Raw genomic sequence first — 13244 nt, 5'->3', positions numbered from 1 at the left:
CTGTTCCCTGGCTCTGCATTGCTGTTAAGATAAAGCCTAAAATCCTTAGTATGGTCATGATAACTTCTCCATCCTCTAGTTGGACCACCCTTACCCTCTCTGCTATCCAAACACATCAGCTCTTTTAAAATCAGTTCTTTGAAAGTGCCATGTTTTTATCTACTTAGCATGATGCACCTGCTGGTCCCATTTGCTTAAACACGTCACCTGATTTTTATCATTGCCAACTCCCCTGTCTTAGCAAAAGTAAGTGACTTGCTCAAGGTCGCAAGGCAGATGGCACTTGAACCTGGTTCCTCCCCCAAGTGGCTAACCCATTCCTCTGCACTGCACTGCTATTTTTTTTTTGCCAAACCTCATCCCTTTAGAGTTTAAAATACTTACTCAAAGAAGCAAAGCTTCTTCTGGGCTGAAGTTTAAAGAGGCTGTGCTTTTGTCCTTGGTTCTTATTTCTGGCACCAAAGGTTAAGAACTGGATAGATTTACCAATGCCAGTATAGCATAATGGAATGCCCCCTTCAATTTTTTTAAACTTATATATCATTTTTCTTGATTAGACAAACTCTAACACTTGAATGATAAATATAAATAGATCAAAACATGGAACATTTCTGCCTGCTTTGAAGTGAGAAAAGAATCATTTTCGTATTTGACAAATGAGGCAACTAAAGTCCAGTGAACTCTCCAGTACTGTGTGTGTGTGTGTGTGTGTGTGTGTGTGTGTGTGTGTCGGCAAAAGAATGAGAAGACATCACAACTAAGATCTTTCATCTCCTAATACAAAGCTCTTTGTCCCATGACTTTGTCTCTGCAGACAGAACCAAAGATTTTAAAAAGCTGTATTAAATATTCTCTCTCTTAATCTTTCTATTTGGTAAATACTTGCCTCTTTTCACGACCCTGTTCTCTGAACTATTATTTTAATCTTCACACTGAACTGAATTAAATAGAACATTATAAAGCATTTTCTTTTATCATTTCATTATTTTGAAAGTAACTAGTTATCTGGAAGAATTTAGCAATGACTTATTTTTTCCGTTTTTCGTGATCTCACTCACTTCATGTCTCTGCATAGGTTATGTTTTTAAGGTGTCCAGAAAGCCTACTATGAGTAGTTCTTGACTTCTCTATCTCTGCCCTTTTATATAGCTCACATCGATGTCCCCAAAGTGCCTTATGGTATAAATTCAAAATTTCAAATATTAGCAAATAAACACATATTTTGACCTGTCTTACGGTGTGATACTGCTAGTCAACAGCTCAATACAAAGTGCCAATAACTCTACCTCCTAAAAATGCCTGTGAAGCACTTACATGCTTTAGTGCATTCTTGTTGTTATTCTTTTTAAAAAAATAAGTAGATATCAGAAAAATTAGTATACCATTGATACTTGTCATAAGCAGCCCTGGTCTCACAATACTCATAACAAGAGCTAAGATAATCCGTGTCTAACACTGTTCTAAACACTTTGCATATTTATCTTAATTCTAGCAAAAACTTTATGAAGTGGGTGCTTTTATTATTTCCATTTCACAGATGAGAAAGTTAAATCTTAAAGCTATTAAATAACTTTCTTTGGGAAGTATTTCCAGATAATAATAATAATGCTAAGATGAACAATGAGATATGCTACAGAGATTGAAAGCAGCAACATTTCAGTTTCAGGTTCATTCGGTGAACCGGATGACTGAGTATTCAATTATATATATTAAAAAAAAAGAAAATGGAGAATATCGTGGAGGTATACTGTTGAAGACAGTGTCCAAAAGACAAAATATGATGGAAAATAAGATATATTTTAGCCTCCTAAAACTGAACTTTCTTATAGCACGTAGGAAACGTTTTTAATTTTTGCATTTGCAAAATGTAGATACTTTTAGGAATTAATTATTTGGACGAGGGGGCTGTATATTGGATTAGAACTTGTGCTATCATTGATCTTCTAATTCGAGGCCCTGGGGTTCTCCTCCATGTTAGTGTGTCTATATAACAGTGCTTTCAAGTTCCACAATACACAAAAACCACATGACAACACAGTGAAGCATACAAGCTATTATATATTTTCATAATATAGAACTTTAAGGTATAGTAATCAACAGTGGCAAAATATTTCTGTCTCTGACATTATTTTTTGTGAGATCCAACCTGTAATTGAGATCAGAGAAAACAGTATGGAGAAACAAATCCACGAGAACAGGATAAAAATATCATGAACAGCAAAATATGTCTTGAGTATTTAAAACTGTATAGAAAAAATAAATTAGATGAACAATTGTGTAAATATAAATTAAAAAAGATGACATTCTTAATAAATAAAGTTTACTATTTACATTTTTATATATTGCTGAAAGACTTAACTTAGATCCATAAAAACACATAAACAGAAAAAAAAAAAAAAAACCCAAAATAGGAGCAGCAAATTTATGCGCGTGAGGTACAGAAAAAGGACTGGAATTGTGTTTAGTTTTTTGGTGTTTAGATTGTTTTCTTTCTGTCTTTTTTTTTTTCTTTTTCTTTTTTACAGTAGGCCAGTAGAATTCTCATGAAAACAGCTTTTAAGCACTTCAATGGAAAGTTATGTTTTGGTAGCTTCAGAAGGTGCCAAACAGATTTCGACATCATAAGAAATACCCATAATAATTATAACAATAATAAAAAGGTATAATATGATACATAAATATGGAAGAGCAGTTTGTAATATGAATACATTTTCTCTAGACGAGATCACAGTTTTATTTTGTAAATATTACATTTAAGTATATATATACACACATATATGTACAACTATATATACATGTGCATATATATGTAAATTTATATTTATATATAATATCTTTATATAGATAGATATCTGCGGACAGGTTACTGATTATAGAGACCCAAGAAAGCAACTCAATAATTGTTCAAAATTTTCCTCACTGACTGCTGGTGTGTAGTTTAAGAAGCCCCAAGTTGTTTGCACTCAGAATGCCATATGCTCTTTAAATGGAACGCTTGATGTGGAATTTTTAAGTCTGAGAAGGGAGGTGCCGTCTGAGGAAGAGATTTTAGTGACTCCTTTCCTCTGTAAGTTGGAAATGGTCTGGAAGTCTTAAAGAGACGACTGTTAACTGACTTGACATCGTAGGAAGTAATCAGCTTTTAGCCAAATCACAGAACCGGTAAATGCCAGAATATTGGGGGGCGGGGGTGAGAAGAGTGGAAGAAAATTCACCTAAAAAATGAAATATTCCCTAATCCAGGTCTTTCTCTTAAATTGGACTATAATCCATGCGCTCCAGCTTGATTCCTTGAAATATTGAATGAACACTCCCTGTCTTTCTTAAGAGGCCAGTGGGCCTGTGCATTCTTGAAAACTAACCCATGGACTGTGTGCCAAGCCTTGGCCCTCACAGCCCATTTAAAATCTCAGGGCCTCACAATCCCCTGCCCTCCCACTGTGAGGTAGGTATGTAGTATTATCCCCATTTTGCAGCTAGAGAAACTGAGGCAAATGTAGAGGCATTTTGATAACTTGTTCAAGATCACTGAGCAAACTGCTGCCTGGAGCCAAGAATTCTAGGTTCTTTACCCTAGGAACATAACTACTCTTTTTGGCTATTATACATTTCTTTTCAAAAGCAAATGATTGGTAGGAATTTGGCAAAAGTTGAATAAATTACCAGAATAGGCTTTTATTCATTTGCTATTTAGTTTTTATGTTCATTATTTACTTGGTTTGTTTTGTTTCTCAAAACTCATTGGGATTACCTGTCTGGTCATGTAGCAGCTTTTTAGGAAGTTGGACTGTTCAGTGTGGTTCTGAGTGCAGTCTTTATAAAGCCCAGTGCTATACTGGTACATATAAACAATTTATAATGTGAAAAGCACGACAACACACTATGTCCCCTTAATATTTGGTACAACCAATATCAAGCCCTCCCCACTCCCTACTCCCACTGATTGCCACCAAACAAATAAACAAAATGTCCCCCAACAACAACAACAACATAACAAGGGAGAAAATGCCATATTTCCTGGACCTACCACAATGTACAGAAAATAACAGACAATGTTATAAAATCCCACTCTATGTCTTCTAGGGAAATCTTTATGCTGTGTCTACCTACTCAGTCTGTAGAATAAACAACTTCCTTTAGGAAACATAAAAATAGGTTTTTTTTTCTTAGTTTTTAATCATGCATTTATATTTCCTTTTAATATCCTTGTTTTCTATTAATCTCTATCTGTACAGCGTTGTCACCATCAACTTCTTTTTTATTTTCCCACTTGAAGTAGTTCCAGAAAAAAAAAAAAACACAAAACCTCAAAACTGTTAACTTGACTTTATAGTTACTTCCTTCCTTTCTTTCTTTCTTTCTTTCTTTCTTTTTCTTTTTCTCTTTCTCTCTTTTCCTTTCTTTTCTTTCTTTCTTTCTAACACAGGTAAGACCTATAACAATTCGACAGTTACAACCAAGTTAAATCAAACCTGGAAGGGAGGTAGCTGAAATCTGTCTCAAACAATTATTTTCAACAACTAGCATTTAAGTATCGGCCAAGGTGGGAATAAGACCAAGAAAACTGTCTAGGCAGTGACTCAACATGCTGAAGCCATGAGTGACAGCTGATACCCTACATCTTCAAAGCCCTACTATTTATGACTGTTAATCTCTCCCTTCCTTAACACCCTAATTCACCCACCAAAACTGACTTCCTGAGGACTGCATTCCCTTAAAAGGATGTTGGCACAGTATCTGGGGGTAATGCAAGTCCTTTGGGCAGGCAGTTAGGGTTGTGGCTTGGAAAGACTTCCCAAGACGGGGTTTAGAAAACTGTCCACCTCATCTCTTCTTTTTTTGTGCTAACAGGCACAAAACAGCTAACAGGCTAATACTTCTTCAGACACAGAACCCTCAAGTGCTTTGGTGTCCTTGAGCTGCTGATACACAACAGGGCTTCAGACCTGCCCCCTTGTGAGTACTCCATTGTCCTAAACAGGAGATGATCAAAAGGATGAGACATTGAGTTATTCCCAGGAAACAAAAAGGAACTGGGAATCAGTGCATTGCACAAGTAGAGCTGGCCCTCCTCCACTAAGGTTTTTGAAGAACCTGTGAATTATACCTTCCATGTGGGCATGAGGCTGGCCGCCAATCAAGTAGCCTCTTTTGTTTAATATCCTTGGCAAATATGGCTGGGCGAGTCTTTATTCAGAAGGGCTGAATTTTCAGTATGTGAGTCTGAAGATAGAAGTCAGCCTCTAGGAATCTTTGCTCAGGTGGAGAGTACAGGGATAGATGACAGGGACAGTGCAGATGGAAAGAAAGAGGATGAGGAATGATTTAAGGGAAGCTGATAAGGTTCTTTTGTGGGGCCTGCAATCCCATCATTAGTAATGTCATCTTTGGGTCTTCAAAGCTTTTTGTATTACTTATGGATGTACTTAAGCAACTGGGAGGGCTGATGCTGTTACCTTTCTCAGCTTGTACCTTCTAAGCTAACACCACACAGGTTGACAACTCAGCTAGGGCAAGAGAACTGCCTGAATAGTTGGAAAGAGTTCTATGATACTGGAAAGGGGAACACAATAGGTTGAATTCTTCTAATATTATTCTTATTTTTTTGCTAAGGATTGGCCGTGGTAATTACAGAAAAATAATGCCCTGGATGTAAATATGATTTTGTAAGAAAGAAACATATAAAGGATTTGAGCCTGGCATTAACAATGGTGGCAGCCTCTCCATTCTGAAAGTCAATCTCAGAGTTTGTATTAATAATATGGCACAAGCCATGTAAACTATCTAACCACTGCATCCTTATTTGCGGGCATCTGTGCGAAAAGCACCTTGATATGTTTCTTAATATAACAGACCACAGATGGCCAATAGATGTATTCTCAAGTGGTTTTGATCACTAGGTAATTATTGGTGGGAGTGGTATAATAAGATGGTTTCTAAAGTTATTTTTGGTCCCAATAGAAAAAAGGGCCATGAGGGATTCACAATGCCTGCCTTAGATGCAGGCATTAGGAAACTGCACACGTCCCATCCCTATGCTAGACTCTATTTTGGTTGGTTGTCTTCAGTAGACTTGAGATGACTTCATTTGCAGTAATCTTTATGGGATATGACTAATCTAGAACTTCTCATCTCCTCAATTTCTCTAGGTTCCAGAAAATACGTCACAATTAATCTTTCTCTTCACCTCATCCTGTATTAATCTCTTCCCATATTAATTCAAAGGAGTGGAAAGGTAATGGACTTAAAAGAGGCAAAGAGGCCCCCAAAAAGGTGGGGAGTCCATGTGCAATTGACTGATCTCCTATAGAGTTTTGGAGGCTGAACATGAGAGAGAGGGAAGGATTGGCCAGCCACAGGTGTGGAAGGAAGTTTTGGTAGATGGAAACCATACAGAAAACATGATGACAATGGTGACTTGTTGGATACTGAGGTTGTGAACTCTTTGGCTTCCCTCTGATGACCCTCTAGAACACAGTCTTATTGATCTTATCTAAAATAACTCTCTGTCCCAGAATTATATCTACTCAGAGCAACAGTAAGGTTCTCAGGACCAAAGTCTACTCTAGCCAGTAGGGCTAGGAAGACTATGATAAGGATAATAACCCAAGAGTCCTGGAAGTTCCGATCGTCTCTGGATGACTCCACCATCATAGAATTTAACACTGTTCCACTTGGTTGAAAAATCTAACACTGGCTTAGACATTCTGGACTCTCAGTGAGGGATCCAGCAACTGAGGTCCTCAACTCTTCCAGGATGAGAGGCCCACCCATGCAGGACTTAACTTCTCACCATTGGGCCCATGAGGACTTTTCTCTTGCAGAAGGACTAGGAAGTGAGGAGCTGTGGGAAAATGTGGGTCACTTTTAAGGCAGACTGTTTGGTTGTGTGGGGTTTTTCCTAACCTAATTCTACCATCTTGGGTTATTCAATGTGTAGGATAGAGCAGCAGGAAAAGTAGCAGCAAATGTGGTCCCAAGGCAAGATTTGGAAAACAGGTGGGTTATGGAGGGATATTATGACCTCAAGCCTCAAGCAGGGGGCTGGTATAATACCTTAACATTGTAATTCTAAGCCATTTCCAGCTTGGCCTCGAACCCTGGAGTTGGGGTAAAATCCCTATGGCAGCAGAAGAATTGGGGGGGGGATTTGCACGCCTTGGAATCTTTACCTCTTCCTGGATCCTAGTTCCCTAGAAGGCAGGTAATCACAGTCCATTTCGCTTCCAATCCCAACGGACTACACAACTGTGCATGCCCTACATATCCTGAACCTCGGGGTCTGAGCTATCTTGGCATCTCAACACTTGCTTAGTCTTAGCAGTTTCAGAAACTCTCTTTCTCCCAAGCATAGTGTTGGTTAGGATCTTGGGAAAAGAAGGATTGAGTTTGTTCCAGTCTCTCTCTGCTCAATCTCTAGAACTGCCCTAGCACAGATGTTGGTATGGGTGTTATGCGTGCATGTGTACTAACCACAGAGGTGCACACTCCTAGATACAGAACATGTCTCTTGCTGTGGTCGTGTGACAAATGCTTAGAATTTTAGGAGGCTCTGGGACTGCACACTGTCTATGCAATCCATCTCAGACTTTGGGATGGGATTCCAATCCATCATTCAACATGGCAAGCCTTGCTTCATTCGCGCCCACTGTGAGTCCTTCCTGGGTAAAATTAAAGGCAGACCGGTTGGGTGCTAAGGATCCCTGGTGTGGAGAGGCCATTCTGTTGAGCAGCAGACTGTGAAATCAATACCAAAGGGATGCGGGTCCTGGCGTTGGGAATTCTTTGACAACTACTTGTCCTTCCTTAGCCGTGGCTGTATCCCCGGAGGTCTTTCCGGCTGTGTTCTTGGGCCTGGGGGTCCCGACAAGCACAGTCACCTTGTAGGTCGCAGGACATTGGGAAGGGTGTGACCTGAAGAGAGAAAGAAAGGAATGAACCAGGTGGTCTGGTCTGAACCAGTGATTATCAAAGAGGCAGGGCAGGGCAGGGGTACAATCATGGGAATGTGAGAACAGAAGATCCAAATTTAAGTCATAACTCTGCTTCTTGCTATCACTGTGATAACTTTTATCAAGAGCGCCATGGTCATTATCGAAGCAGCGCCCATTTTCACAGGCACTTGCTATAGATGGGGCACTTGCCATGAGTTAGGCAAAACACTGAACACTTTCTAAACAGGAAAACACTGAATCTTTTTGACAAATCTGTAAGATAGATACTATGACAATCACCCTTTTAGTCACAGGGAAACTGAGGCTCAGAAAGGGATAAACATTTGCCCAAAGTAATAAGGGACACATCTGGTATTAAAGAAAGACAATCTATTTCTCTCTGAGCCTCAGGTTCCTATGTGTAGAACTGGTATGTTATTAATATAAGCCCCACCATGCACTATAAACAATAAGGGATGAGTAAAACCACGGTGAAAAGTTGTAATGCACTCTACCAAAGTTGGTTAATACAATTGTGCAGTGGAATATCTAACACAGAGGACTGTTGTGATGATCAAGAGAAATAAAGGATGTGGAGGTGTCTTTTAAGAAAACCTAACTCTCTGCACAAATGGGTAATTTTGATTTGGGGAGGCAATGATGAAAACCAAAGCATGTCTCAGACAAGCTCAGACTGCCTTCTGGGGAGGCTCGATATCCTGGGTAGGAAACAGCTCACATACAGGTTTTGCACAAAACCTAAAGGGCCTCAGGAGCAGATTTTACTGTAAGAAAAAGTAAGGGGCCTGAGTCCGGGTTCCCAGTCCATCCATTCATGTGCTCTGTGACCTTGGGCTGGCCTTCCTTTCTAGAAACCGAGCGCAAGAGCCCAACAGAGCAAGTGTCTTCCCCATCCAGCAGATGATCTATCTTTCTAAAGAGCACAGTGCACTCCCGGCTTGAGTCCCAGCCTGCACTAACGCAAGCGGATTTCACCTCATTGCATCATGACATTTGCATATCACTTTCCCCAGAGGGTCCCCATCTGCGCAGATGGGTTTAATGACCTCATTCGCCTCCTGCCCGAGCAGGGTCTCCAAGTACTCAGTAGTCTCAGAGAGCATCTTTGTTTCTATCCCTGTCTCTCACGTACTGGCAGAGCCATTCTCTACGGCCAGCTCTTCTTTTTCCTCCGCCTCTTTGCCCTTTCTCCCTCCCGCCTACTTTCCCTCCCAACGTTTCTCAGTCCTGAAATTTTGCAACAATTTATTATAAAATGTAGGAATGAACCTCAGAAAGACTTAAGTATAAACCTCAGCTCTCTGACTTACTTGAGGGGTGACCATGAGCATGTGACAATTTCTCTGAGCCTCAGTGAACCCATTTATTAAATGGGCATGACCAAAGTGTACACTTCCTGAGGTTGTGATGAAGAATAAGTAAAATAACTCATCAAAAACACCCAGCACAGTGCCTGGCATATGCTAAGTGCTCAGTATTTATACACACATACTCTCTCTCCTCCCTTTATTTTATTTATTTAATTTTTCTTGTCTATCCTCCCACCAATTCTGTGAGTCAGGAATCAGGCCAATCTTGTTCATTCTTGTTTTTGCACAGCCTAAGCCACAGAATTTCTATGCACTTCTCCATCTCATGCTGACTCTTTCTTGGTACTTGTGGCTAATGCATATCTTTGTTTCTCCTTTCAATTTAAATTCATAGGTGCTTGATGCTGCTGCACTGAGCATTTTCCCAGTTCCTTTTTCCAGGCAGTACCCCTCTTTCTGCTTACAACTGTGAACACTTGCTGTTCTCTGTTCAGGACAGTTACTTTCCAGCCTCTGTGACTTTGTGGAATAAATCTAGAACATTCCATCTAGGATCTAGAATATTCTCCCACAACCTCTTTACCTTTAAGAAAAGCACAGAATGTTAGAACTGGAAGAGACATACAGAGAAAACCCTCTAGTCCAAGTGGGGAAACTGAGGGCAGAGTCATGTCAAAGCCCAACATCCAAGGCAGAGTGTGGAGGGGACCATCCGTGGGAGCCAAAAGATCTGGACTGCGATGCTCACTTGCGACATACTCGCCGAACGATTTTGGAAAAAACATCTTCACTGTCATGACCCTTAGTTTCTGCATCTATAGAAGGAGGATTCTAAAAAATATACTGTATTTCATATGACTGTGAGGACATACAGAAGCCCTGGCACATGGCCTAACACCTATGAGATGCCCACTGTTGACTATACATATGCTGAACAGAATTTCTCAGGGACTTACATTGCCCCATTGTTCCTGCTCGTGACTATACACATGCTGAATAGAATTTCTCAGGGACTCACATTTCCCCACCGTTCCTGCACGTCGTCTCTCTCCCACCTCTGAGACTTGGTCGACCTTTCTGTCTTGAACTCCCCCATCCCATCATCTGTCCCATCTCCTACCTTTGCTGACATTCTAGCAATAGAATGATCCAGTTACCGCTAATGTCTTCTCTATAATTCTCTCTGTGATTCTTTCCCGTTGAGCTCTAAGACCCTTTAGGGACCACTTCACATCCGCTGTATCGTTTACGCTTCCTGCTGCACCTCACACAGGTAAATATGCAACAAATTCTCTCTCTTAGAATAAAATCCAGAGTTTTCCACACGTTCGGGCCATGCATGATCTGATCTCTACATGCTTCTCATACCTCACCTGGTTCCCTTCTTTCCCTCACCCTCGGTAGCTTATTTATTTATTTGTTTATTGGTTCCTCATTGACTACAAGTGTTTTCCTACTTCTAAAGTCTTTAGTCATTAATGCTCCTTCACTCTGACTGCTCTTCCCCAGCCAGCTCCTTTTCATTCTTCAGGTCTTACCTCAAACATCACCTCCTCCCTTGTTGGCCTGGCCAAAGACGGCACCATCACCCTCATACCATATCGCAGCGTCCTATTTTTACACTCTTATTGTTCTGAATTACTTCTTCACTTGTATGTCAGCTAGGCCTGGGCAGGGGCCATGCCTGTTGTTGAGTCGAGTCTTTATATACTGCATAATAGGCTTTCCATGGACCCAGGAAGGGATGAGAAAGGAACTGCATAATAGGCTTTCCATAGACCCAGGAAGGGATGAGAAAGGAACGTGCAGACAGGCAGGCAGAATATGAGTCAGGGAGGCTCCACTCTTGCATTCACTTGCTGGGTGACTTTGCACAAGTCACTTCCCTTCTCTGGGCTTCAGCTTCCCTATCTATAATAAGAGTTGATCTTCCTGGCTTCTATCTTCCCATCTGGCTGGTAATTCTTCTCACTCTGAGAAAGGTGGAAGGCAAAGCCCTGGCCAGAAAGGAATTCGAGATGTAGACGTTCTCTCCAAAGCCTGTCTTTCGTGATCCCCTTTCTGCCCTCTCCAGCTCCATTAGCTTCTCCAAAGTTGTCAGCATGCAGGGCTGTGCCACCGCTGAGCTTCTCGGGCTGGGCTGCCCACTCTGGCTTTGCTGGAGCAGTGTCACCCTTCTCTTCCTAACCCCAGGTTTGCTTGGGCAGTTTCAGAACTTCCCAAATAAACTTGCCTGCAAACTATGTTCCAGACAGAAGGAAACCCAATCAGAACATGGCAAAGTCTAGAAGGTTTGATCTCAGGAGGCCATCTCCTTCTCCCCACCAATGCTTGTCAGTGCAGCTGCATTTACTGAGCTCACTAGGAGGTTAGGACTCAGTTGTAGGTGCTACACAGGGACCGTGTGACTTTCAGTAAGTCCCTGGCATGCTGAGGACCCTGGTCGCACCATCCGCAAAACAGGGGCCTTTATCAAGACCTTTCAATGATGAAATTGTGTCATCTCCAATCCAGCTCTCAGAATGCCCAGTGCAGGTGCACAGTGTCCTGTTCCCTCCTGTTGCCTCTCTGTGACCTGCCTGTTCAGAGCCTGCCTTAGGGTTTCCTCTCATCGCAAGCTTCTCTCCTGATCACATATCTAAAGCAGAAAAGAGAAGGACGCAGATTGCCAGGTGTTCCTAGGTCTGACTTGGGAAAGACTCAGGCTGCATCCTACCACATGCAAGTATCTTGGATAAAGCCTGTCTGTGCAGGTTCAAGCAGCAGACACCATTGTGCATACACACTAGTCATCCCCCAGAACCTTCCACATGCAGACGATGTCTATGTGCTAGCTCATTGACTCTGCACAACCTTGTGAGGCTGTCATTATTGGACACCCATTTTGTATATGACAAAATAGAGGCTTTGGAATATTTAAGGCAAAACAAGCCTGCTCTAGACCTTAGTACCAGTCAATACATTGATGATGCAGGGCTGTGAACCCCACTGCAGGCACTTAGAGCTTTTCAGCAAGTGAAAGTAAAAAGAAGGCATTTTCTTCCCAACCTGGCAAGGCTGACTGCTGCTTTTTAGTAGCCAGTTGCCTTTACCCCTTATTATGTGCCTGGCACTGAGCTAAACTCAGTGTGTATTATCTCACTCTTTCCAGCAGCCCTAATAAAGCAGCTATTCTTACTATCCGTGTTTTACATCTCAGAGGAAACTGAGATGCATAGAGGTGAGTCACTCAGCCAGTAGGTGGCCTGGGACTTGCTTCCATGTTTGTAACCACTCCTCTGCACCATGTCCCCCAGGAGGGATGCAGAGCAGGACTCAGGGGCCTCTCTTCACAAAAGAAGAAACCACGGCATGGGGAGAGGAGCCACATCCTGATAAAATCAGAGCTCTGAGCCCGATCCCCAGATTCCCTGACTCTCCAAGCTCCCCACCTTCTCCCCGCAGACGCCCTCCCAGGAAAACCTATCCCCCGCAGCATGAATGCCAGGTGGGGATGCCCAGCAGCATGCGGCTAGGCTGTGCCAGGCATGGCTTGGCCACCCACTCTGGGGTTCTGTTAAGAAGCCAGGGCAATGACTAAGGGCCAGGATTCTCTCCTCCTTTTCTCTGGGCTGGAGATAGTGTTCAGGCCCAGAGGTTCCCCTCTCTGGGTGAGTTGCCCAGGCTAGCACTTCCGCCCATGAGCGCGAATGCTTCAGGCATCCAGCTCAGGCCGGTGCACCTTGAGGCCCTGGCTGCAGGTCTGATCTGGCGCAGAGAGAGAGGCAGGGGCTGGGTCCGACTCACACTCAACAGGGAGGTCACCAGCAGGGAGTGGCGGTAGTGGTGGTGGTGGTGGTGGTGGGGAAAATAGAGGCTTCCTGTGCTGATGGTCAGAATGCCTTGGTTTTGCTACCTGCTGGCTGTGCGACCTTGGGCATGTCACCTCACCTGGATGAGTTTCAGGTCTTCCCAGTGTTAATGGAAAGATGTAATGAGA

At 42.2% G+C, this 13244-nt stretch overlaps 1 protein-coding gene across 1 annotated transcript in view; it reads right to left on the bottom strand.

Annotated features, from left to right (window-relative positions):
• Window positions 1-2375: 2375 nt before the first annotated feature.
• PAPPA (pappalysin 1) overlaps window positions 2376-13244 on the bottom strand; it is a 244615-nt gene continuing 233746 nt past the window's right edge. Inside the window, exon 22 of the mRNA XM_012768795.3 lies at window positions 2376-7914. Coding sequence (XP_012624249.3) covers window positions 7807-7914 — 108 coding nt within the window. The 3' untranslated portion in view covers window positions 2376-7806. The remainder of the gene's footprint in view (window positions 7915-13244) is intronic.

Source organism: Microcebus murinus, chromosome 12 (assembly GCF_040939455.1).
Source record: "Microcebus murinus isolate Inina chromosome 12, M.murinus_Inina_mat1.0, whole genome shotgun sequence".
In the NCBI taxonomy this organism is placed as follows: Eukaryota; Metazoa; Chordata; class Mammalia; order Primates; family Cheirogaleidae; genus Microcebus; species Microcebus murinus.
This window is presented reverse-complemented; position numbering and strand designations above follow the sequence as displayed.